Genomic DNA, 27,288 nt, shown 5'->3' on the forward strand with positions numbered 1-27,288 from the left:
AACTTTTTTTTATTGCTTTAAATGACGAGACGCGCTCGCCGTTCGCCTGATGGTAAGCGATACGACCGCCCATAAACAGAAGAACCGCCATCCAACGCCTTGAGTTACAAAGTATTGTGCGGCATTCCACTGCACTCGCCATCCTGAGAAACAAGATGTTAAGTCTTCTTATATCCGGTCGTTATACTGGCTACAATTATCTTCAAATCGGAAAACAACAGAGGTCACACACTGCTGCTTGGCGGCAGAAATAGACATTGCGGTGGCCCTACACAGGCGGACTCTCACATATAAGAGGGCATACCAGGGCCTTTAGGCATAAATTCCACCAGTATTTATGCCTCAAGGTGGGCCCTGGTCTAGTCCATTTTCCGACTACGCACACATGATCCTTTTGGAATCGTGAATGTTTATAGGCAGGGGGGCACTTAGAGCCTATTCCCACATGTTTCAAATAAATTTTATTTGACAGTTATTGTAGTAAACAACTAATGTAGATAGTACTTATTTTATTACCAGTTATTTGAGAGCATAGATTATATATTAGAGTGTGACTTTTGTATTTGATCGGCTTTTACATTTATATGACGAGTAGCATTCAGAAGTTGTATAACAGACCCTTAACCACTTTAATATGCCTGCACAGTAGTATCATATCCAGGAAACTTACAGGACCAAGGGACTTTAGATGTTTCTTAGAATGATGAGCTCTATATTTTATACTGAAAGGGGTTAGATATCTATTAGTGTCAACCCGACAAAAGCTTTAACGTCTTTTATAATGTCCCTAACACCCCGGGCTACCGGCTACCGGCTTATTATTGAACATGTGAAAATTATTTATCATTTTCACCCTCGACCACCAATTTTAATGCCAATAGAATCGGGAGTATAATATTGTTTATTGTTAAGGAAACAGGGGATTGGTTCATAAGTAAGTCAAGTGACAAGATGGATGCTTAAACGTCCGTAATACGGGTGGGTCTTCTCGGATAAATTAGCTCTATGCCTAGCACCTGCGGTCCTTTGAACAATGCCAGCTTTAGAATTAGCAGTGTTTGAGGATAAGAAGAGGTAGAGAGATAAAATAGCTACCCATTAAATAATTTTCCCTTCATCAACACGTATTTTTAATAAAAAACAGTCATTTCCTAGCTTACGTTACTACTTACTTCTTACCTACTCCTTTAAAAGAGCTTGCCCTCGTGTTTGAGGTAAGGTGAAGCTAATCTCCAAGTTCCCGACTTCTAAATAATAAACCCTCGTGCCCATAATATGTGTTGGAAGTGTTAGCTCGTAGTTAAATACTTGGAATATTATAATACTATGAGTGATTTAAGATTAGGTACTGGTGTGCATTTGTTACGCATAGCAACGTCTGTGTGCGAACCGTACACTACGCAGTCTCAAGTTTACAGTGGGCCTCGGCTGGTACCCGCGCGCCGTGCTATCTTGCCGCATTCCACAGAGTCGAAGCGGCGGCGCGCCCCACGCGCGTGCCTTCGCCGACCCACGCGACCGCTTCGCTTCACTCAGTCGTCCTAACGCGCCCATGGACTTCGTGCGCCTCGACGTGAAACTTTGCAGTGCGCGCCGTTCAATTGTGAGATCGCGCGACACACAGTGAAGTGAAGTGCCAATGGATGCGGTTTACGGAGTTTAGTGCACGTGCGTTCAGCGGCTTTGTATTTGTCTATTCATGGTGAGTGTTGTGGTCGTTGACGGCGCCGTGGATTGCCACAGTAGATGCGCGCGCTTTCACGTTGCGGCCACTTTCATATCATACGCATAGCTCGAATTCCGCGCGCCCGCACCGACCGCGCAGCGGCCGCTGACCCTGCGCCCGCGCGCTCTTCCTCTACAGCACCACCACAGTCAATGCCGATAGTGGTCGCCACTGACCGTACAAATCTACACTGCATGTCCAAATGTTCTTATGACATTTAGGAGATCTAAGATACTTGTGTATGTAATAAAGGTATTACCTTGATTGTCGATCTTGTTCTATACTTAATGTCCCCTAATAAGGGTGTCATTAGCTATAAAATGTACTTATAATTTCGCAATAATAATAATCCAGTATAATATAATGATCTATTTAGTCTATTAGCACCATTCTTGGGCAACCTAGAATATCTTCTGATTAAAATTCTAGCTATTCTCAGGTTGACCGATCACAACTTGTGTAATTTTATCAACCTCATTTGACCACGATTTAAATGTAGGCATGTCCCGATAGTCCCATAGGGCAATAGGCTTGTTACTTATAACATCGTTGGATGGGACGGAAGCAAGCTTGACGAGGCCTGGAGGTTCTTAATTAATAAGACTGCCTATCCATCAAGGATAAAATCCCGAACCTGAATATGTAAAATATAGATTTGTAAACATAGATTTTCGTTTACCTACACATAATCAGTTATCTTGGTGTCTCGGTGGCGTAGTTGTATTTCGTGGACAATAGGTCTAACTACTGCTCTGAATTGCCACTGCCAGATCGGGCCAAGTGATACCGGATTATTCTGTTCATATCAGCCCGGAGTCTGGGAATTGCGCCCGATGTAGCAAAAGGCTCGCCTCCTATCATAGCACATGTGATGGAACACACTGTGTTCAGTGGGGTGGCCTGGTGGAACCCTTTGCCTACCCCTTCATAGATAAAACCGTAATGTGTTTTTGTTGTATTATCAGTAATTTGAACACATTACCAAGTCGATATTTATTACCATAAGAAATTTGTATGAAATATTCTGGGAAAAGACAGCGTTACGAGAGGTGGTGAATCATTACATTAATAGCAGTATCCCGATCCTAAAGAATACTATTAAGTACTTTCGAGTACCTAACCCAATAGTAGCTAACTTTTGCTAACGGTTCCGGCCGCATAAAAATTATTTACCTGCATAAATAATAGCCTATGGCACTCAATGGCCAATGTCGTTAGTTCAACTTATAATTAAAGAAAGAATTTCACAAACGGAACAATAGCACGTAAAACGAGCCATAAACTTTAGTCTTACAATATAGACAAATATTACAACTTAAAAGGATAAAGACCAAATCTCAAATGCATGAAATATAAGTAGGTACCTGAAGTTATTAATGTAGGTCATCTAACTTCTTCCTGACAACGCGACGTATTCATTTGATTCCGTAGATACGCGTAATTCTTTTCATTTAGTAATGAGCAATAAATTACGTCACAATTTTAAGAAATATAGAATCTTAAACGTTAAGTAAGTAATTCGATCGTCCTAAGACAAAATATAACAAAATGAATAGTTATTAGGTATTTTTAAGAGAATTTAGAAGGCTAATGAAGTTCATAAAATGTTATAAAGCAAGTAATGAAGAAAGAAAATCTTACATAGTCTCAGGCCATATTGATAAAAGAACGTTTAATAAAATGTAATTTACCCGTAGACTAGTTTGAATAGTGGGTAAACTAGGCATTCGACAATTAAAATTATTGTAATCAATTCAATTTTCACCCATAATATTATTTATATATTAATTTAACCACATTATAAATCAATGCAACATTGCATAAATTAAATGCTTTGCAATACAAAACAAACTAAACAAACACAATTCTTTTTACTATCACATTTTCTGAATAAGCGTCAAAGGAATTCCAGTTAAAAGTATAAATGACAGCTGCTGCTAACACCATTTTCCTCGAGGATGAGATGAGTGGTAACCTGTTATTTCAATACGAGCGGTAATACCTATTTATCTTATTCAGAGACATGTACAACAGATATATTTTATCCTATTTAATGTCCCTTAAAGCGTACGTTCAATATTATGTTAGGGTTTAAATGATGCATTTAGTGTTTTAAATAACAGTAATATGCCATTACATTATCATTTTAACCTGTTTAGAGCGGAAAGTACTCGGGACTAACTCGTTAATCTATCAGCATCATGTGGCTGATAAAGCAAATGATTCATTAGTTCGTAATAAACAACGACGAACGCGAGCGCATTCCTTCGATAACACAATGAGTAGGAAATAATGGTAGGTACTACGAACAGTGGAAAATATATAAATGCATATTTCTTGATGCTATGTATTATGCATGTATAATGTAGGGTGTCCGGCAGAGTAGCAAAGAAGGCAAGTACATACCGCATTTGTACCGAGGTATCATAGCAGACGAATGGTATTGATATCGACGGCGACCTATATCTACAACGATTATCATTTTTACACGCATTGTCATTTTCGAACACAAGTTTATCAAGCTGCCGTTAGACAAAAACTAAGGCGGCACCAGACGTATTGGCTTACATTCCTATGAATTTTACAGACAGCTCAAGTTCTGGGCATGTCTATCTAGACATCCCTGGACAATGTAGAAAAAAAATTTAAAATAACTAAGTCCTTCACCGGATTTTACATTTTTAAAACAAGAATCGATTGAAAACCGGAGTTCGCACCGGATGACGATAGTTATACGCGCACATTCTTCTAAGAAACATATATCTTTTAGCGTCTATATCTAATATTATATCTATGCCATCTAAATATTCATTTACAATCATCTTACAATCCCTATCCAATTTGCATGTACAAACAACTCAACCTTGTTATGATTTTTTTTCAATTAACATAACAAATAATTAACATTCATACTTCCCTAATTATTTTGAATTCGTTTAATTACTTATAACTTGTTTTTTATCATTTACAAATGGAAATATTAAAAGGTCCCTATGTTTTTAATGTGTGAGTTTAAACTTTAATACAACTTTTCATCTAAAGGAGAATGTCAAATTTATACGTTATATATTATACTAGCTTTTGCCCGCGGCTCCGCTCGCGTTATAAAGTTTTTCAGGCTAAAGTTTTCCGTTATAAAAGTAGTAGTTTCCCGGGAGCCTATGTTCTTCCCAGGGTCTCAAACTGTCTCCATACCAAATTTCATCTTAATACGTTGGGTAGTTTTTGAGTTTAACACGTTCAGGCAGACAGATGCAGCGGGGGACTTTGTTTTATAATATATTTTTTAGAACTTTTTAAGTGTAACAATCCCGTCATACATCATTGTTGCATAACTTTAACCGTTTACGCAGCGTAGGTAACGGAAGCTCTCAAAACTCATATTTTTCTCCGTTTTTGCAACATGTTTCATTACTGCTCCGCTCCTATTGGTCATAGCGTGATGATATATAGCCTATAGCACTCCAGGAACAAAGGGCTATCCAACACAAAAAGATTTTTCAGTTCAAACCGGTAGTTCCTGAGATTAGCCATTACTGCTCCGCTCCTATTGGTCATAGCGTGATGATATATAACTTTGAGCACTCCACAAACAAAGGACTATTCAACACAAAAATATTTTTTCAGTTCGAATCGGTAGTTCCTGAGATTAGCCATTACTGCTCCGCTCCTATGGAATATAGCGTGATCATATATAGCCTATAGCACTCCACGAACAAAGGGCTATCTAACACAAAAAGATTTTTTCAGTTTGGACCGTTAGTTCCTGAGATTAGCCATTACTGCTCCGCTCATATTGGGTATAGCGTGATGATATATAGCCTATAGCACTCCACGAACAAAGGGCTATCCAACGCAAAATGAATTTTTCAGTTTGGACCGGTAGTTCCTGAGATTAGCCATTACTGCCCCGCTCCTATTGGGTATAGCGTGATGATATATAGCCTATAGCACTCCACGAACAAAGGGCTATACAACACAAAAATAATTTTTCAGTTTGGACCGGTAGTTCCTGAGATTAGCCATTACTGCCCCGCTCCTATTGGGTATAGCGTGATAATATATAGCCTATAGCACTCCACGAACAAAGGGACAAAAATATTTTTTCAGTTTGGACCGGTAGTTCCTGAGATTAGCCATTACTGCCCCGCTCCTATTGGGTATAGCGTGATGATATATAGCCTAGAGCAGTGGTTCTCAAACTTTTTAAATGACGGAACCCTTTTGGGAAGCAAAATACTTGATGGAACCCTACAATAAAACAATTGTTTTTATAAGTGTATTTTTTATTAATCAGCATAATAAAAGTACAATGTAACAGTTACTAATTATTATTGAGAGAGGTGTTTTGATTTTTTTTTCTAATTTCTTCCGGAACCCCGACAGAGGTATCACGGAACCCTAGGGTTCCGCGGAACACACTTAGAGTATAGCTGGCCTAGAGCACTCCACGAACAAAGGGCTATACAACACAAAAATAATTTTTCAGTTTGGACCGGTAGTTCCTGAGATTAGCGCGTTCAAACAAACAAACAAACAAACTCTTCAGCTTTATATAATAGTATAGATAAGTAATTCCTGCTGCTTTCCGAATCACGTGAATCAAGTTAGGTTAAGTTGGCGTAACGAGCATGCCACGACAGCGGCTCGCGAGCCCTAGAGTCAAATAGTTAACATATAATTATTAACCGTACTAGGTAACTGTATACAAGTTCGCTTATACACTCTATCTGTCTTTGGAAAAAAATATTTCATTCTCTCACAAGTGGTGCACCGGCGCATAACATTGAAACGTCAAAGTTTTTAGTTGTGAAACTCTACAATTTCAACCCTTTTGATCGCAAATACGGGCAGGTACAAAATCTTAAATTTTAACCTTCCATACGATAGTCAATTTGAACCCATTCGCGTTACTTTATATTGTCAGTAGAGATTAATTTCAATGTTATTAGATTAAGTATATGTGGAAATTACTTTAAAATACCTACATAAAATACGTGTTGACCTCACGTTGTCAAAGTAGAGCTACATGTGTCATGAGTAATGGCGGTATTTTATTACCTATTTTACCATTAAGTACATATTTTTACCTATTTTATTAAAAATATTCACAATCGCCATGCTAGTTATTAATTGTGTTTATTTTCCTGTCCTTGCAATATAATTTATCGCTTAAAAGTATTATTTCATCTTCATTTTACTTTACTTAACTTTGGATTTATGTAATTAAAATGTAAACGAAGAAGACTACAGCAATACTTATAAATAAACTTAATTGTGTCTAAACAAATGTTAATATACTTAAATAGAGTATGTACCTACTGTGTCAAAACAACTATTTATGTAGTTCCACAGAACGAATATGACGTTCAAAATAGGCATGCAAATTAATTTATTTCACATTAAAAAACAGAAGATTCTTACGTCTGGTTACGTAACGCAAAGCGTTCTTGGGTTTATCAATTGTCGTCATCGCTACGTCATATTTTATTAACGCAACTATAATCGCTACATAAACATTGTGGTCTATGGAGCCAAGACTGAGTGCTGTGGCTAATTATTCCTTGTGTTTCATTTGAACTAGATAATTATTATAAGACGTAACAAGCATCCCGCATTTATAAATGTATATGTTTACTCCTAAGAAACAGTCATCTTTAAGTTAGCTAGACTTAACACGAGTTTGGCACCTACAAAAACGAGTTAAGCTGGTTTATTTTTAGTTTTCTAATATGTAATTTTTTGACGGATACCAAACAAAACATTCATCACTGTCACAGCAAGTACAGGTATAGTAATTTTAAGTCAAATAACTAAGTAATTCTTAAAGAATTCACTTGCAAAGTATCAAAGATAACTACAGAGTATAACTACGGTGCTAAACAAATGAATGCCGCACCATAAAAAAAATATCGCAGCGTGACGATTATTTACATGTAAGTAATTATTTTCTTTCGAAACCGACACCTTACTACTATGTAGCAACGAGATAAGACTTTTGACAAGGTGACTCGAAAAGAAAAAAAAAAGTCGTAATAACGTCTTACAAAACAAATCATTTTTTTAGATAACCCAAGTAACAGCATTAACACAGCATGGATTTGAGAGAAATCATCAAATAGGCTATCTATATTCAATCTTAGTATTTTTGTTTGCGCTATAAAGACATAATGGCTTGAAACGAAGATGAGAATGAAACGCGTTACAAGAAATGAAAAAGCCAGTTGTTATGTTAGTGTATAGTGGTTTGCGGATGGATAAGTTTTGAGAAACGCATAAAACTGGAGGTGGAAAATGGAACATCAGTAAATTAACAAAATAAAAAAGTTACTTACATACTGAAATATCAAGTTCTTCATGTCAAATTGATATTTAACAATATAGAGTCATACTAGTTTAAGTTTCTTCGAAACAATAATGTCCCAGTTATGGATTAGCCAGTAAACAGCTCTGACGACAAGTCTCATAGAGCATGTGAAGGACCTATCACGAACATTTATTCTAGCAAAAAGAAGAGATGTCTATCGGGTTACGGGTATCCCGAGTCGCTACTCTATTTTATAATCGCATGACGAAATAACAGACCATTTTTGAATTAAATTACCAATAATCCGAGAAACTCTGGAGATATTTTATTACCTATACCCTTTACGAGAATATACTTCAATGCCATAATTGACTTAAAAAGAAAAATAAGAATCGATATTTTAAGTACCTGCCTTTGAAATATCACAAGATTTCCTCTTGGAATTATTTTTATTAAAATAAAATGACTTTTGATGTAATTTGATTTCAAATTTGAAATTATATAAAAATGTTTCCATTTATTTCTAAATACACTTAAGTAGTCATTATAAAATTATTCCCATTGACATACTATGAACCTGAAATGAATATGTTACCTAAATCGAAAATACGAGTATATGCAATGTTATAACATTTTTAATCTAAATTCTTGGACCCATAATAAAAAAAAATGGTAGATACCTAATAAAGGCCGACGCGAATGGAGGCCACATCTATTACGTGTTTTTAATAGTAATTCCAGCAACCAAAAACACGAGAGATACTTCACAAATCTAAAGTAGTGTGCGTAGAGTAACAGCAATACTTCAGACAGATACTTAATTCAATATTCGGACATTAATCTACAATATTCGTAAGTGTCAAAATTGGAGGCGAGATGTCGAAAATTGGAGGCAACGACGGCGATAGGTATGCGAGGCCGCAAGATGCGGCTGGAGTAGGGGGAGGGGAGCTCGGCATCTGAAGGTCGTCCGCATTCCTTGCGTCGCCGTCCGCTGCTACCGCGCTTACGTAGCGCCTGCCCCCCGCCTCGGCCGCTGGCGCGCGGCGCTTGCCTGCCGCCGCTCCGCGCCGCGCCATGCCGCTGCCGCCCGCAACGACCGGTCTGCCCTCGCCCCGCTGCGCCTGACCGCCGCGCCATCACAAACTATCGCGCATTTACTAAAACAAAAAACATGTTCTTATGGCTATCAAGAGCTGAAGAGCCGCAGAGGTACCGGATGGGATGAAATTTATTCGCGTCTAGTTTTTTTTAACGTGAGCTTGTATTTCTACATTCCAATAAACGTTTTATAATAGACAAGCGACCTATTCGTGGTTTTACTTGCATTTAACGTCACGGAACATCTTATAAAGACTAATTAGAAATGCTATTACACCAATTTTATCATGAATGTTGCGCACTTACCTACATATTTTTTTTTACCAAGCGATGGCACTTAAGTGTGAAAATTTAAATATTTCATTATACTTACTCAATTATTTTCATATTATAATTAAGTATTTACCGTAATAAGTAAGTTATATCTATCCTCTCTTCACAAATTGTTAACATCGAACACAGCAGCGTAAGACTATTTGAATATAATAAACAAACATATAAGTATAATGTTTATCCTGGACGCAAAATACAATTTTAAGGAAAACAGTCTTTATTTGGATCCTATTTTTTTTTTACTATATCTCGGGTCTAATAGTCACCTGCTTTTCATATTAGGGTAATTTTGCAAATTGTTTGCACAAGAAGAGTTTCAAAGGGAAAGTTTTTTTTTACTTGTCTGCCAGCAAGGAAAAGATTTGAATCTTGCTGGTAATGTAGAGTATAAACTGAATACTCTGCTTATTATATACTATAGCCAGATATACAATATACGTTAGATATACTATAATAGGTAATATATTGGATAGCCAGACTCAAATTATTTTTTTACAAAGTATGTTATATTGTTAGATTTGTTTTGGTTTATATCCTACTTTTAAAATACAGTCAGACTCATAAATAGCTTAACAATCTTAAAAATTGTAATGGCCTAGGTACACATTATAATTGTGTCCTTAATCCATACCAACCATTTTTGAACTCATTGATCTAAACGAAAACTGTTTTTTTATTCATTGAAAACTAAAAAAAAATACTATTATTAACCTGTACACTGTACAGGTACTTATAGTTAATTATGGAGCTTTGAGTTTGTTAAGCCTTTTTTGTGGTTGATTGACATCTATATATATAAAAATCAATTGCTGTTCGTTAGTCTCGCTAAAACTCGAGAACGGCTGAACTGATTTGGCTAATTTTGGTTTTGAATTATTTGTGGAAGTCCAGGGATGGATTAAACGGTGACGAACATAAATAATAAATAACGGAAAATACTAAAAACGACAATATAAGTTTTCAATACAAAATGTTCCTACCTGTCAAACATTTCATGTCTTTTTCTCTTTTTAGAAATAAAGAACTGTAACATATATATAGATGTATTCAGAAATAAGTCTGTTTCATAGTTGTAATATGAGGTCCGATTTCTTTGGTTTATTTTGTTCAAATACAAAACATTTCAGAAATAAATAAAGTGTAAAAGTGTCAGTGGGTTCTTAAAAATAGAAAATAAATAAATAAATTTCAAGACTATTATTAAAATCTATCATCAATTTGTCAGTGCGTGAGAACTTTATTTATCGTTATTGTCGCAAAATGCCACGGAGAAGATGACTTAGATAGTCGAAGTTAATGAAATGTACGACGAGCTACTTCACGTGCAAACCGTACTCTCGACTAGCGAGAGACAGATAATGATAACATACGTATTGTATGGCAAAATTGTGTTTCACAATAAATAACAATAATAAATGTATGTAGGTGATACGAAGTTCACCGGGTCATCTAGTAAATAAATAAATTTCAAGACTATTATTAAAATCTATCATCAATTTGTCAGTGCGTGAGAACTTTATTTATTGTTATTGTCGCAAAATGCCACGGAGAAGATGACTTTGATCGTCGAAGTTAATCAAATGTACGACGAGCTACTTCACGTGCAAACCGTACTCTCGACTAGCGAGAGACAGATAATGATAACATACGTATTGTATGGCAAAATTGTGTTTCACAATAAATAATAATAATAAATGTATGTAGGTGATACGAAGTTCACCGGGTCATCTAGTAGCTTTATAAAAAAATCAAGCAAACTCTGAATGAGTAGAATACTTCATAATGTATTACTAGTGCCTGACTGGCACCGTTTTGTGCAACATTTCATTTATTTATTTCGCGGTCCCACCCACGTAAGTTGTAGTTGTATGGAAAGTATTAATGAATTAACTGGTTTTCTATACCGAATTGCCAAAACATTGCCCTCATGCATACAAATTAGTCCATACCTATTTTATGTTGCTTAGCTCCTTAAAATTATGATTAAAATATGAGAAAGCATTATATTTACTTTTATCAAAAATGTAGTAAAATGATTCAAAAATGTGTTGCAGTAAAAAAATACATTGGAATAAAAAAAAACACTAAATATTTCATAAGTAGTTTGAACTTATATAAAGGTATGTGTACATTCATCAATTTGTAAATACAACTATTTGCCGTGCCTTTCCGACCACACCTCTGAGATATGTAATAGCTCTGGTGGCAACAAACTTAAAGAAACTAGATATAAAACTCAAAACTAAAAGTCTGAACCGACTAAATTGCATCCAAAACCCAAATTATAATTATGCAACAATCAATTGCAAGCTATCACCATAAAATAAAGCAGGCGATCAAATGAATTTGAATTTCGAATTCACTAAATTAGTTAATGTTATGCAAATAAATTCAATGCAATTCCACATGCTAATAGTAAAGAGACTTGTATTCAAATAATATCTTACCTGTTTTAATTTCTAACATATGAAAATAGTAAACAAAACATTTTAAAAGTTTTTTTTTTCATGAAGTGTTTGCAAAACACGTTATTGTTTTTATAAAACACACTAAGTATATTCGTCAAACCGCTTGTATCAAAATGTTCCCGGAATAAAAGCCCCCCTAGATTAACTCTACCACTTCAATACGGTAGTAGCATCAGCATGATTTAAGATTGACTTGTCTTTCAATTATTTATTTATACCACAAATCCTGCGCAGTATTTATCATTCATTAAGTAGAAAAACGGTATATATTAAACTAAATTTAAATTTAGGAATCATGGTAAAACACTCTCGAATATTATACCGATAGAAACGTCGTAAAAATTTATCTTCGAAACATTAAATAGTGTTTGTCTACAGTCTACACCTTTTCTTTCGTTGAGTGTCGTCTATAATTTATTAAGTCTGTTATTATTTCATAAATAACGATGGTTAAGTTATCTCAATTTTTTAAAACATTCACGTTTCAAAACTCGGATATAATTAACACAAAAATACACCGAGACAGTATCGTACAATGCGTAGTACGTACTTTATACTATACTTAATTAACTAGTAAACTAACTAATTAATTAGGCGCATCAACCAGCAAATTACGCGTGACAATATGTCAATTGTCTACATAACTTAAAATACCATTATAGAATAATTTAAACTCAGAAAAAAAATCATAACAAGAACAAGTGACGCTTTAAATTCGCCCTGTGGGGCGTTAGAACGATATCGCTTTTGTGAACCACCCTATCTAAAGACAAAATTTCCCAGCTTTTTAGCATGTAGGTAAAAGACGCATATTCTTGGCAAGAAGTAAAAAGACTGCTAAATCGCTCTGTATCGAAGTACCGGACGCCAAAGTTGATACCTAGGCAAAACCAATAGGCAATAATGCTACTGAACACCGAAGTAAAACTTTTGCCCCTATGTCTGCAACACTACCTTTATCCTTAGCGTAATTTTTATTTTAAATTATTTTTTAAACCCATGTACCATAAATTATTGAAATTACTGTTTTATTCAAGTGCCATAATTGCAGCAAAAAAAAATATTTTTAGTAGGAAATAGAAATTTTGTATTACCAAAGCTGTTTAATTGAACCAATTAAAACAATATATACACAAAAATAAAGTTGCTATAGATACCTACTAATAGTTTTAATACAAGTAAATACAACAATCTGTGCTCCAAAGACAGGAGGGTCAGCAGGTAGTAAAAAGGAGAACGTTAACGAAAAAAAAAATTATAGAATGCACAGATGGCACAAATCCGACATTCCGGTGCCATACCGGTTATTATTATGAATGCAGCAAGGCATTGACGTATATGTCACTCATAGCCAGGTATTATACTGAAGTAGAGCGGATATGGCTCATGCGAATCTACACGATTTACAATACTTATTTAGAATGTCATAATTAAACCACTAACCATTATAATTTGTAGTTTCAATACTTGTACATTCATCTATCCAATCAGAGCGTCCCAAGTTTTTAGTCTTTTATTTGAAAATGTAATTTATAGTAGGGTACCTTACGTATTTTGTAGTTGAATATTAATATCAAATATTGATAATGTATTTTATTGCTAAATGCTATATGGAAATTGGAAAAATACTTGGAAAAAATACTGAATGTCTATCATTCCTTAGTAAGTGTGCTGTTTTACTTATTCGTAATGTATTTATTTTTCCAGAGAACGTAACAGTGGTATCGAGATGCGACATGCGTGCTCTATGTTCGGTTCGCGGGCCGTTGGGCGGAGAGACACGCGCGCTCGGCGCGGGCGCACGTGTCCTCTCCCTTCGCATGCCTTGCCATACACAACCGCTTCACTTCGTAGTCGAAGCCAAATCAAAGGTCAAAGAGCTCAAAACTTTGGCCAATGCCCATGCCCAGTTACAAGGCATGACCGACGCCGATCTCTTCGGACTAGCTATTTTGCAGAGTAAGTATTATAACTATGGATATTAAATATATCACATAAAATCAATGTCTAAAAAAATTTCTTTGTTATGGTTTTCTAATTGAAATAAAACAAGAACTGCAATTACAATTGGTAGAGTCCGAGTTAGGGATAATTCATAGTACACTCGATGGTACGCTTGCAAAGTATAAATAAATTACTTTCTGCTTATAGGAAAGATTGTCTGTAGTATTATACTCTAAGTTTAGTTTTATATTTTCGTCGAGATAGAGTTATTCCCTTTTTATTTTTTTAATCATAAACAACTACATTCGCTTATGCGAACACCTAACTTTAAAATCTGTTAGTTCGTATAATGTTTTGATAATTTGTACATAAACTACCTCTTTAGGTAGTGAGGCTACCCACAGTGATAAACATTCACTAACATGAGTGTGTGTTCCTTTTGCTAATTAAGTGCCTATACGATCAAAATATTCACACAATGCAGTAGTTTCACAAAGCTATTATGTATTCATAACATCGCACATTCATCGCAAGCATTCTGCTTATCTATGCAAACAAAAGCTGTTGGGTAATCAATGTTCTATATTTGTACTCGCATTACAATGTCGCATTGGTTGTAGTCGGCGACGTACTGTGTGCGTTGTGTTCATAGTCATCTTTACACTGACTAACTGTGATTTTTAAACCAAATATGATCATGAGTCATGATAAATCTTCATCATTTTAATTGCGCTATTATTTATAAAATTTCTCGTTATTATTTTCAGATGGAGAATATTTGTTTGTTGACTTAGAAAGCAAACTTTCAAAATATGCACCAAAGAGTTGGAGATCATCACACACCCATGTAAGTTTCCATTAATTGTTGACAATGCTATTTATTACGTACGCTCTACAGAGTTACCTAGTTATTTGCTAACTGATTTGTTTTTTTTTTCAGGGCTTGGATGCGAATGGGAAACCACTTCTTGAATTACACCTAGTCGTACAATTCCATGTCGAGAGTCCATTACTTCTTCATGATGAGGTTGGACGTCGACTGTACTTTCTTCAGCTACGTCACAATGTACGAACTAGAGACGTACTACCTCCTGAATTAGTACTTTTACTTACGGGACTGGCATTACAAGCTGAATATGGAGACGCAGATGCATATGAAGATAGAGATTATTTCAAAGTTGAAGAATATGCCCCTGCATCACTCACCGGTGACTGGGTTGCAACGGCCATGCGCGCATGTCATCGCGAACATAGGGGTCTGTCAAAATCCGATGCAGAAACTAGATACATACGGGAAGTTTGTTTACTTTCTGACACCATTAACTCACATCGGTATCGACTGAAACAATCTAAAACTGAGTCAGAACCGGGAACAGTTTGGTTACTTGTTACAGCTAAAGGAATAAAGATTCTACCAGACAATGGTCACTTGTCAAATTTTATATGGAGCGCAATTGGAAAATTAAGTTTTGATAGAAAGAAATTTGAGATTAGAACAGAAGATGGCAAACTCACACTGTTCTCAGCAAGTGAAGAAAAATGCAAATATCTATTTGCTTTATGCAAAGAAACTCACCAGTTTTCAATGAAAATTGCATCAAAACTCAATGAAATCATACGGAAAGAAGAAAATGAGCGTAAAGCTTGTTTCGGCTATTCAAAATCTTTCAATCTCCAATGTAACCAAAATAAAAGCGAACAAAGAATATCAGTTATTTCTACTACAAGTTCAAACACAACTTCCGGAATCGTTAGCGACAGAGTGCAATCGGAAGATGAGTTAGAAATAATGATCGATTCTCCACCAGCACCATCTACAGAAAGCTTAGCTTTTGCACACTTGCTCGATAGTTCAAACTCATACTTTATTAGACACATAACTCAAGATAACCAGCCACTGAGTAAATCATCGTCATTACATCTGCAGAGATCAAAAGTTAAAATGAAGAAAAATAAAGAAGACCCTGAAAATATTACTAGAAATGACATTCCAATATCAGAGACAAGCCAACATTCCACAATTCAAAAAGAAGATACAATGTCTCTACCTGATAAAAGCGGTATAGAAAGCTTAACTGATAGTCCGAATTCCAGTAAACTTAAGTGTACAGGATCGCAATGTTCCTCTTCTTGTAGTACAGTAATAATGGCGCGAGCAGGTCTCAGCGCACTAAGCAGGGCATCTAACGCTAGCAGCTTAGAACTTGGATACAGCCACACTGCTCAAAACTCCATGATAAGTGATAATAGCACCGTTGGAATTGATGTAGAGTATTCTCAAGACACAGCTTCTGCATTATATGATGGGTTGGGCCAGCCAGTCACGGTAGCTGCCTCAAGTGAAACAAGTGGAGTTTACACAATGAGCAGTTCAGAGCTGACAGCACGATCAAAAATAGATGTATTATCAGAAGACAGTCACAGTTCTCATTATGACTGTTATAAACAATCTAAAGAAAATGACCTTGCTGATTTTGATAGTGTATCATCCATACTAAAAAATAAATTAGAAAGAGCTAGTCATTCAACGGCCAGATTACAGATGCCTATAACAAGTTCAGATTGCGTTGATGGTGTGAATAATTTTTCCACTCAAAAACATGACAAAGAGAACATGTTATTTAGAGAAAGAACAAATTCCAACGTAAGTGCAGTATCATTCCATGGTGACGGCAGTGACCCTACAGATAATAAACACAATTTACTAACTGCAAGTGAATTAAGTGATTTAATAGTTGGAAGAGGAGTGTACCCAAAAAAGCAGTCGGTAAGCGACACTTTAGACTCCGTTTCAGATTATGTCAGATTGCCTCTGCAGTTTTCAGGTGATAGTTACCTACCAGGTCACGAAGATACCGCACCTTCAGACGATCACTATCCCAATGACCAATTTTTTGATCGTCCACCGACACCACCAACAAGAATAGATAGTAGAAAATTGTTGAATTTATCATTACCTAACATTTTAGACTTTGACGTAGCCACAGTCATGGGACCTCCATTTCCAAGTAAACCTCCGCCTCCTTATGAATATAATCACAAAACAATCTCATCAAATTTAAATATTCCTTTGAAAGCACCGCCAGCCTATCCAGGCACGCCGTCTGCTACTATGACTAAACATAAAAGTGATAAAGAAGAAGTGGCAGCAAGAATGGTGACATCGAAACCCATGATTACAATATTAAAAGCGGAGACGGGAGATGTGAACGCCTCTAGTGAGAGAACATTTGCGAGTCCTATGATTTTAGAGCATAGATTCCAAAAATCTAAGAGGCACCAAGCATCAAGTCGTCGGGCAGAACGATCAAAACTAGCACAAGGGATTAGCCATAATCTTTCGCCTTCCAGAGAACTACCACCTCACGGCATAGACTCCAATGTATTGGTGGCGATGATGAAATTACCGCCGCCGCCTCCTCCGCCAAGACGCACTCGGTTGCCGCCACCGCCACCAGTTACACGCATGCCACCTCCACCACCACCACACAATCCAATGTTTCAACAGCAACTGTATAGTGATGTTGACTACGTTTATTATCCTTTACAAGATCCTGCCATTTCTCAACAAAATTATTTAGATCATAAATTTACTGAAACAAGAATATCAAACATTCACAAGACTGGTGTACAATATAGAAGCACACCATATCTGTCAACATCTATGTCTGCCTCATCTGTATATGGATCCATACAGAACCTATCAGATTCGTACATCCAGTTACCCGGAACGCGAGCCAGCTGGTACTCGCTAACAAGCAGAACATCACTAAGCAACCATTCCATAAATCTCGACCGGCCTACAATGCCATCGCGTATACCAGACATTCCACACTTCTCGAAAACAAAATCGGACCAGAACATTTTGCACTGCAAAGATCCTCCGCCTATTAAAATGCGAAGAATGCCGCCTCCGCCGCCGCCACCGTACGAGCACAAGAAAAAACTTCCATCTCCATTAAAAGAAATGAAAATATCGTATAGTAGTACAAATGTTAACTGTGAAGTGAATGTGAATAGGGCCAAAGGCTCTAATTGTGATTTAGACATTAAAACTCTACGAGAAAAAAGCAAAAACTTAGACTTGCCTCTTATAGCGGCACTGTGTAATGATCGCTCATTATTAAAACAAACTAAAGCATTTGGTGCTCCAAGATTGTCTAAACAGACAGGTAGTGACTGTGAAAATGAACGTAAATGTGTCAAGTCTGTAGTTAACGCCACCGAAAATGTAGATTTTAAGAATAAACAAGAATGTAATGCTAGGAGGGTAACGACGGGATCTCAGAAAAAGATATTGATACGAAATCCTACAGACAAGCTTCCGGCATTGCCTGTTTCTGAAGCTCACACACCTCGAGCCTTGTCCAACACATACGTCACACATCCTGCTGTAGTTAAAAGTAAAAAAACACAACCTAGTTCATGACATCATGATAATTACATCTCATTTACTACTTGTGAATCCTTCCAGTGCTATGATCTTTCATCCACCGATTTTTGTTTTAAAAAGACTGATATTAATTTTCATCAGAACATAATAACTGGGTCCACATTTTGTATTTATTCTATAAATTATATAACTGCATCAAATATCTCTAGTTATTGGGCATACAAATTGTATATCCACTATGATGACGATAAGTGCATAGTAAATACAATAATGTTTCAAATAGTGTTCAGATGTAGCGGACCTAAAAATGTGGACTCAATTATTGTAAACAGACTTAAAATTACATTATACATAGTTATTATATACTTCTGCTATTACATACTACCAAACTTTTAAAATATGTGGTTTTACTGTCAAATGCTAAGTGTTCTTTAGAATAGAATGTGTCCAGAGGATATCTACCAACCCAAACATTCCTGTAAACAGTTGTTATATCCTCGCAAAAACGACGTTATTACAGGTTTAGGAAATAAGTGCACCTTTGGATAAACGATATTTGCTCATAACATAACTAAATCCTTGGGATTATAAAACTATTGAAATATTCAGCATCACAGTTAAATTATGTTAGATTTGTGACTAGATTAACTTAGGTCATCACCACATGAATTTCATATATTTATTTCTGTAAAAAGTCAAAGACTTCAGTGTTTGATTTTCACTAATGTTAGGTTACCGCAAATGTTCGCTGCCTATGCATAAAATTTTACAAGTCGTCAAATTCATTATAAAATAGTGAATTGAATGTAGGATACAAAATTTTAATTGTGTAAAGTAAAAGACTCGCTTGATTTTAGTGTGACCCGAGATATACTTATAATCAGGGGGACTTATTCCGTCTACGGGGGTATATCCGTCTTCGGGGGTATATCCGTCTTTTTACCATTACGAACATACTTATCGAAGGGCAGCTTTGATGATCATATAGCCAGTAAAGTTAAAAAGTCACCTAGTTATCTATACAGCAATCAAACCTGTCCTACGATAAGAACTCCCGTAATTGCAAAAAGGAGGAGCACCCCCCCCCCCCCAGACGGAAAAGGGCACTCTGACTATAGCTGTAATTTCGAAACAGACCTGAGCATAATTGTTTAAGAAATGATAAAAGTGTAATAATGTCGTCAATTATTTATTTATCTTAAAAACATAATGTGTACATAATAATACCTAATATACTAAGTACATAATAATTGGATAACAATATGTACAAATGTATATTAAACTTTTTATAACCATAATCTTAACCTTTTTTTTTATAACCTTCATAAGTACAATAAAAATCTTTGGTACTTAAGGAACTGCATCTTTCTAAGCTTCGAATAATAACGCTTAGTCGTAGAACAATTAATAAGTTAACGCATTTTCTGCGTCGCCTACACTATATAATACTTATGCACTGTTGCGCCTTGCCACACGGTGTGTTTTTACATACGCAACACGCATAGTGTAACCGAGCGCCACTTTGTACACACAACGCTTATAAAATGAGAGCTAAGGCCATTCGATCATCTCAAGTGTTTCTTATAAATCGTGTCAGCTAAAAAAAAAGTACTGGATGTGGTTTTCCACACTGCTGTAGTCTATTAACTTATTTTTACTTGCGTCGCGTGCTTCTACAGTTGCTTCTTAAAACACGCCTGGCCTTACATTACCTTTTAATTTCTAAGCATTATTATTCCAAGTTTCTATGATTATTAACCTAAAAAAATCATAAAAGTTATACGATATCTGAGAATAATACTAATTTGGCAAATAACACAATAATATCGACGATACGATATTATAATAATTATAAAAACTGGATGGCGCATAAATAATATTAATATCTATTGGAGATTCACTAAAAGCTGCATTAATACAAAAATGATTAAATAGTAATAAAATCAATATCAACAAAATATGAGATTCGAAAATACTTTTCAGCGATGCTAAGTAATAAGCTATAAAACAGATCTAGCACGTGAAAACATTCAATCAATTCTAATAAAAACGAAATCTTTTACGTCGATGATGTTAATATAAAGTAACATGTTCTTATTTTATTATTCGACACTGGTTACACCATAACATTGATGACTTCGTCAATGACAATTTTTTTTCAGCCTGATGATTTAACATATATAAACAAAAACATTTACGAAACCAACAGATACAGCACAGAGTTTTACCCTATATAACTGATTAGTAAGATAATCATCATAATACATATTACTTTTCTAATTTTAAAATAACTGCTGAGTTAGGTAGAAAAGACACTTTATCGAAATATATAACTTGTCCAATTTGTGAAGAATTTGACCCAGCAATAATTGTCCCTCCATAAAACATAGAAGATAAATCCGTTGTAATGGATTTATTACCAAAATTAGCAACCAATACACAAGTATTTCGGCGCGGATACCATCGTTCAATAACAACCAAGTTTTCTTCTGTTTTACGAATTTCCATATTCTTCAATAAATGACCTTCCTTATAAGTACCCTTTAAATAGATAGTTGGTGTCTCTAGTCTGATTTTGATTAAGTTTTTAACTATATCTAAAGTGGTATAGCTTGGCTCCAAAACGGATTTTGAATTCCATGGTAAAATATTCATATTGTCTGTTTTTTCATTATTAGAAAATGTCATTGGCACTAAGTTATGAATATCTTTGTGTTCCGGAAAATCTCCTTCAATTTGATTTTTTTGTAAGCCACCTAATCCAACTTCATCACCATAAAAAACACTAACTGTACCAGGGAGAATAAATTCCAAAACTGTCAGAGCTAAAGTGTTATTTTCATGTTTAGTTGATATTCTCTCACTGTTTACATTTCCAATGTTCCAATGCACCCATGGATAATAAGGTTTTGCCCAAAGAGTGCCTGCAATAACTTTATCGATTTTTTCTTTTAAGGCAAGTGTACCTTCATGTATATCTAAATGGATGTCAATAAGGTCAATTCTAGATAAAAGTACATTTAAAGCATCGCCCTTAGCTTCATTATAGGCTTTCTCATTAGCAATAAGTATTTTACCATTTCCTATCATTTGTTTCCAAATCTGCAATGATCTACCAAAATTTATGTCATCAACAAACCTTTCTAAATTTTTTAAATAAAAGCCGTCTACATTATGCTTTTGCACCCAATGTTTAATGGCCTGTGAAGTTTGATCTAAATACTTACCCTCTGACTCATTTGGTATTATGACACTTTGTGTGGAATTAGATGAGGATCCTATTTTAACCATTGAATATATTGGTATATCTAGAATCAAAGATATATTTCTGTTATGAACTTCTGTTATTAAATCTTCTAAATCTTTAAGAACACCAATACTTCTGTCAATGTCAATTAAAGATGTTATATTGTTGTAATTTTCAGGATAGCGGTCCGTTTTAAATATGTAATTGAGACGAATGGCACTTACTCCCAAATCTTGTATGTAATCAAGTTTTTTAATGAGTCCTTTTAAGTCACCAGTTCCATCGTTATTTGAGTCCTTAAAGCTTGCTGGAAATACTTCATAAAATACTTTTCCTTGAAACCATGGCAGATCAGGGTTGCACTCTTTAGGTATAGTAACAACCATAGCTATAATAGCTCCTAAACAAGCAATAAGACCAGACAGCACAATCCATAGCAGAACCTTCCGTATTATGCCCCAATTCCAATTAACAAAACTCGGTAACTTTCGGTTTTTAATTTTTAAATTTCCATTCAGCTTACTATCTTCTGCCTGAAAAATAAATGCATAAAATGTATTAGTAACGTTCTATATTAAATATTAATTAAACAGAAGTTAGGTTCATAAAGACAGACTCCAGAAAATTACCGAAAGTTAGTCTTGCCATGGTTATATTTTTTTTTGTGGGAAAATTGGCGTCATTTTTATCACCACCTAATGTTGATGGATTGCCAATGTTTTTATTAGTTTATAGTACATAACATTAATTCATTAATAAAACAATATTTCTAAAGTCAAAGCTATGTATCCATGAATGCCAGTGACAAACAATGACATTTCATTTTTTCAACATACCCAAATGTTTATATTTTATGAAACTAGATCTAAAATTATGAGACCCATATTTTTTTCTTTTTCGAAATGCAGATATTTTCATAAATGATTTTCACTTCGAATTTTTTTTTTATTCTAAAACGACATAAGCTCCAAATGACGTCACATATATGGCTCAAAACGCAATGACATTTGCTTTGCAGTAAAAAAGAAGTGAAGTGACAGTTTTTTTTGTTTCTGTCTCTCTCTTTGAAAGTGACAGTTGTGACGTATCTATTGTAATCAATGACTAAATATAAAGAGGACAGGACTCAAAAGTTAGCTATATGAATTAGTTATATTTATGTTAGGGAAATCGACGCAGAATTGTCAATATATATGTAAGAAAGAAAGAAAGAAAGAAAAACGATTTATTAGATGTCTATCTTTTTTACTCAAAGTTTATTTGGAACGCAACAAAAAAAGACAAAAATAATTGCTTTCTTCGAATATGGCACTATTTCGTTTACTTCAACACACTGGGACCGCCTTGCGGCAGAAACGCCATTTATTGCAGCCCAGTCAGCAAGTACATGTAGTGTCAGACAAAGTAAATAAATCTTCATAAATATTGAATTTAAAGTAATATAATCATATTCTCAATTGTTTAGTTTGTTTATTAGTGTATTTGTTAAGTTTCCAAAATGACTCAGTGTTGTGTGAAAGGATGCAAATCGAATTCACGCAAGAAAGACCCCGAAATATCTTTTCATAGGTTAGTAACTGTTTTACCGAAAATTAGTAAATATCTTTGTATATTTACTTTTTGGATGTGTTTTTATCAATTAAAATTATATGTGGATCTTGTTTGATAAGCTTTGAACCCTTTTAGGCGTGATTTATATCCATTAAAATCATTATGTTTGTTTACACACGAGCTAAGGGATGGGTGGATTTGTTTAGAAATTATTGATATCGATATTTTAACAGACGCCCGTTTATCAGTTACGGTTTTTGACTTTGAAAGAATGTTAGAGCACACACCAATATTGTATTATCCAGAACGACAAACTAAGAGAAATTAGAAATTTTTTTTAGATTACCAAAAAATTAAAAAACCAAGGCAAATTGAATTGAGAGTATTGGGCGACGTGATTGGAATCCTACACCAAATACATATATTCGTTCTTTACATTTTGAGAAGAAATGCATAAACCACACGTTTAATTAACGGGAGTAAAAGATAACTGTTTTCCAACAATATTCCCGATAAGTAAAATAGTAATGATTATTATACTTCACCTAATAGTAATATTACTTTAATATATTGCTATGAATAAAATTAGAATTGTTACATAAAAGAATAGATAAACATAAAAGAAAAAACATAAAGATGAAATGTAAGATATATTTTTAAAATTGGCGGTCTTATGTTTCGAGCAACCTTTGCATGCACGGAAATAGATACATAATCATATTGTTGTTATTGCAAATAATTATTATAATTGATTATCTTAACCACCACCTTTAGGGTCATTGATTATAGTTTGCTGAAACATAACATGTTTCTCGATCAAAGAGCATAATAATAAAATAAAATAAAACCAACCAATTAATTGCTGGCTACGCTATCTTACTCCATTTATCATGTATTAAGTAAATATCTTAATCTGTAAATTAAATTTTTAGCAAGGAATAGTGCAACATACAAATATAGATCAAAAACAACTGGATGTTTGTCTCAACAGGTACTGCTTTCTTTAACAATTGTTACTTATAAATCAGTTTCAGTTTGTTTGTTTATATTATGGTTTGTTATGTTTATATTATGGTAGAATTTCCCTTTCGTATTTGTTCTTTTTCGGGCTTGTTTGTCTCTCTTTTAATTCTTCGATGTCGATACAAAATTTTCGGTACTAGCATATCACTATTGTAAGGGGCGGAGTCGGCGCCATTTTATGCATTAAATGTGCCGCATGTCACGTGACCATATCACTCATCCTCTATACTCTTTTATCATTGATTGTAATATTGCATTTGACACAGACAAATGACGGTGTCTTAGTTTTTTAAAATAAATAGTAAGATGGACCAAGGAACTATTTCATTCAACCGTATATGTGACGTCATCAAGCATTTTTCGGTTATTAATTTTTTTCTTCGAAATTAAGCATTAAAAAATATTAAAAATTCATAATCGAACTCAGATTAGAAAAATTAAGAAACGGTATTTTTGTTTTAGGCGCGTTTACATTTTGAAATGTTGTCAATTATGGCTAGTGACAAGTATGACGTCACTGGGCATGTAGATCCGTTTCCGCGCGAAAATTTAAACTGTCCATTTGAAACTGCAATTTTTGGCAATAAATTATAGTATTTAAATTTTTTTAATATATTCTATTCTACATGAATATCATGCACATGTTAGCCAAAAAATACATTTTTTCTATTGGGAAGGGTTAGGGCTATCATTGACCGTGTTTCTATGTGCATTGTTATAGTGTAACAAGTATGCAGATTTTGTTAAAAGGGAAGTCCCTTTTACCATTAAATAAAGCAATTTCTTATCACACACATCATAATAACTTAATGTCACAGTGGATTTAGCTTGATAGTCTGTTTTCACTACTCTTGTGTGGGTTGCCTTTTCTTTTACATATAATGATACAAATCATCAACATGTTGACGCAGTGCCAAAACAATGAAAAATACATTGGTGTCACTCATCCATGGTGTTGTCCTAAGCAGACCTGAACACCTGATCAGCCACAAATGCCTGGCATATGAATATAAATGTTATGAGCATACAGCCAACACAACAGGTGTATCTGCATTGCCTACACAAAACATAATATACATGTTTTGCGATACTACTCTAGCTCTAATTTCTAGTATAGAGCATAAGGTGCAGTGCTGCACTTAAAAACACAATACACACCTCAATAAATGTCATATTAAGATGATAATCAAAACAGACACATGGTATGTGTTCCTCATTCACCTACAATAACTTGGGACCCTTTTAGTTAAATCTATGAACATGACTGTGGGTTGGTTACAGAACATGTTGCACTATAAACAAGAGATATAACTCACTTGGCCGATAATAAGGTCGCCATTCTTACTAAGTGTTTGATAATCCAACATACTGATGTTGTTTATTAGCTGTGCGCTGACTGGATCCTGCACAACAGAGTTGGAATCACCCGAAGAACTTGAATCACCAGCCGATGCATCTGTAATTATTTAATCTATAAATTTTAATATCCTAAACATAAATACCTTAATAATTATAAACGAGTTTAGTATTAAGTTGACTGGTAAGCTATTTATACCATGATAGTTAAAGGCATTCCATATTCATGGTTGTTATATCTATTTGAAACATTTGATTCTTGGTTCAAAATTACTTTTAATATTTTAATCCTTGTGAAACAAAATTAAATTCAGTGCCTATTTATTAGATAAGATTCAAATTTTAACGTCATTTAAGTGGTATTTTAAAATATTGGTATTTTATGGATATGAATTAAAAAGCATAGAATTAATTGTATATTATGTAAATATGTTACACAAATTCTTGTAGGAATTAAATGAAAATAATTTATTTCCTCTTTCTGTTTATAGTGGTAATATAAAGTTAGATTAAAAAAAAATAACAAGTGTTTTTGTACAAATTAATTTAAATCAAGTTAATGGTTAGTTTTAAAAATAAAATTCCTACAAAAGATTTCTATACTTCTACATAAATTTACCAAACTGCGATTGAGATGCATGTCTACTGACCAGCCTGTTCATTCGCCGCATTGGGGTCACTGTTCAATGCTAGAAATGGTTGTTCATTCAATTCTTCAGAAAGCGGGTGTTTTAAGTCGTGCGACGTAGGACTTGGTGTGGTCGACAGCAGCAAGCAAGTTGACGATTTTACACCACGCAAATAATCCAAGGTCTCCATGTCAGTAGCACCAAGAGCTGTACTATTTTCAGGCGACTCATCCATTTTATCAACGTCTAATTTTAATCGTAGAGTTTAACAGGGGCTTTAATATTTTACACCCACGTTTTCCTAATAACAGAATGTCATAATCAGAGTCATAATTATCACATTACTCCATAGTCCATAAAAAAAAATATTATCAAAGAGAATTAAGGTGTACTATAATCTCAACTATAATGGTCCAAAGGGACATTCTGCATTTAATAATAACCTCTGCAATTTGCAAACATCTCTGTCACAGATTACTTAGAGAAGCCAGAGACAAATAAATTTGAAGTGAAGCTATATATCAATCCTCAGATCAATCTTCAACCAAAGATACAAATATTTAAGAGCATGGTTTTTACAATAGCTACAGCAATTAAAAATAATTGCTCTTGCGTCCCTATTACGAAAATTGACTGTTTATTTTTTATTGCTTCTATCGCCCTTCGATTGGTAAATGTGAATGCGACACAATCATTAAATCTCAAATTTTCGCCTTTTTCATAAATTCCTCAATCGGATTAAGTCCTCAGAAATTGGCAATACTATTTAGAACAATTTATATTTTTTAATCTGTGACCAATGACAACTTGACAATCAGGGGGTGTACACTTAGAACACTTTGTGTAATAATGAATGATTATATATCTTAATCTCGTTATATAGAGTTTAGTTTTTGTTGACAAAAGGTAACGTCTCAGCGTAACATCTTGTACCAACATAATAAACCAAAAAATTTAGAAAGTATGTTGGCTATCATGATAGTTGATAATTTGCCGCCATTATTGATGGTAGATTTGTTACTGTTGGAGTTTATTTGCAAAAATTTGTATAATTGCGATTTTTTTCAATAATAAGTTAAGTTTTATGCGGAATACGTTGAGTTGAGCCTTCTTCTCCGTTTCGTGTATATTTCTACTTGAAGGAATTTGTGTAGTATGTGTTATGAGATAGTGACTCTTATTATTCCGAGATATTGACTCTAATTCTGTT

General features: G+C 34.6%; 2 protein-coding genes across 2 annotated transcripts; one reads left to right on the forward strand and one right to left on the reverse strand.

Moving 5' to 3' along the window:
* Positions 1-1,450: 1,450 nt before the first annotated feature.
* Positions 1,451-19,570, forward strand: LOC115452031 (protein expanded). Its single transcript, XM_030180470.2, has 4 exons — positions 1,451-1,702; positions 13,643-13,894; positions 14,647-14,726; positions 14,820-19,570. The coding sequence occupies exons 2-4, from the start codon at positions 13,672-13,674 to the stop codon at positions 18,306-18,308; spliced, it is 3,792 nt and encodes a 1,263-aa protein (XP_030036330.2). The 5' UTR covers positions 1,451-1,702; positions 13,643-13,671; the 3' UTR covers positions 18,309-19,570.
* On the reverse strand, positions 19,446-26,563 carry LOC115452033. Its single transcript, XM_037442170.1, has 3 exons — positions 26,100-26,563; positions 25,410-25,549; positions 19,446-22,052 (listed from the first exon to the last, which is right to left on the reverse strand). Exons 1-3 carry the CDS (start codon positions 26,311-26,313, stop codon positions 20,541-20,543), a joined length of 1,866 nt encoding a protein of 621 aa, XP_037298067.1. The 5' UTR covers positions 26,314-26,563; the 3' UTR covers positions 19,446-20,540.
* Between the last annotated feature and the right edge of the window lie 725 nt (positions 26,564-27,288).

Source organism: Manduca sexta, chromosome 24 (assembly GCF_014839805.1).
Source record: "Manduca sexta isolate Smith_Timp_Sample1 chromosome 24, JHU_Msex_v1.0, whole genome shotgun sequence".
Taxonomy (NCBI): Eukaryota; Metazoa; Arthropoda; class Insecta; order Lepidoptera; family Sphingidae; genus Manduca; species Manduca sexta.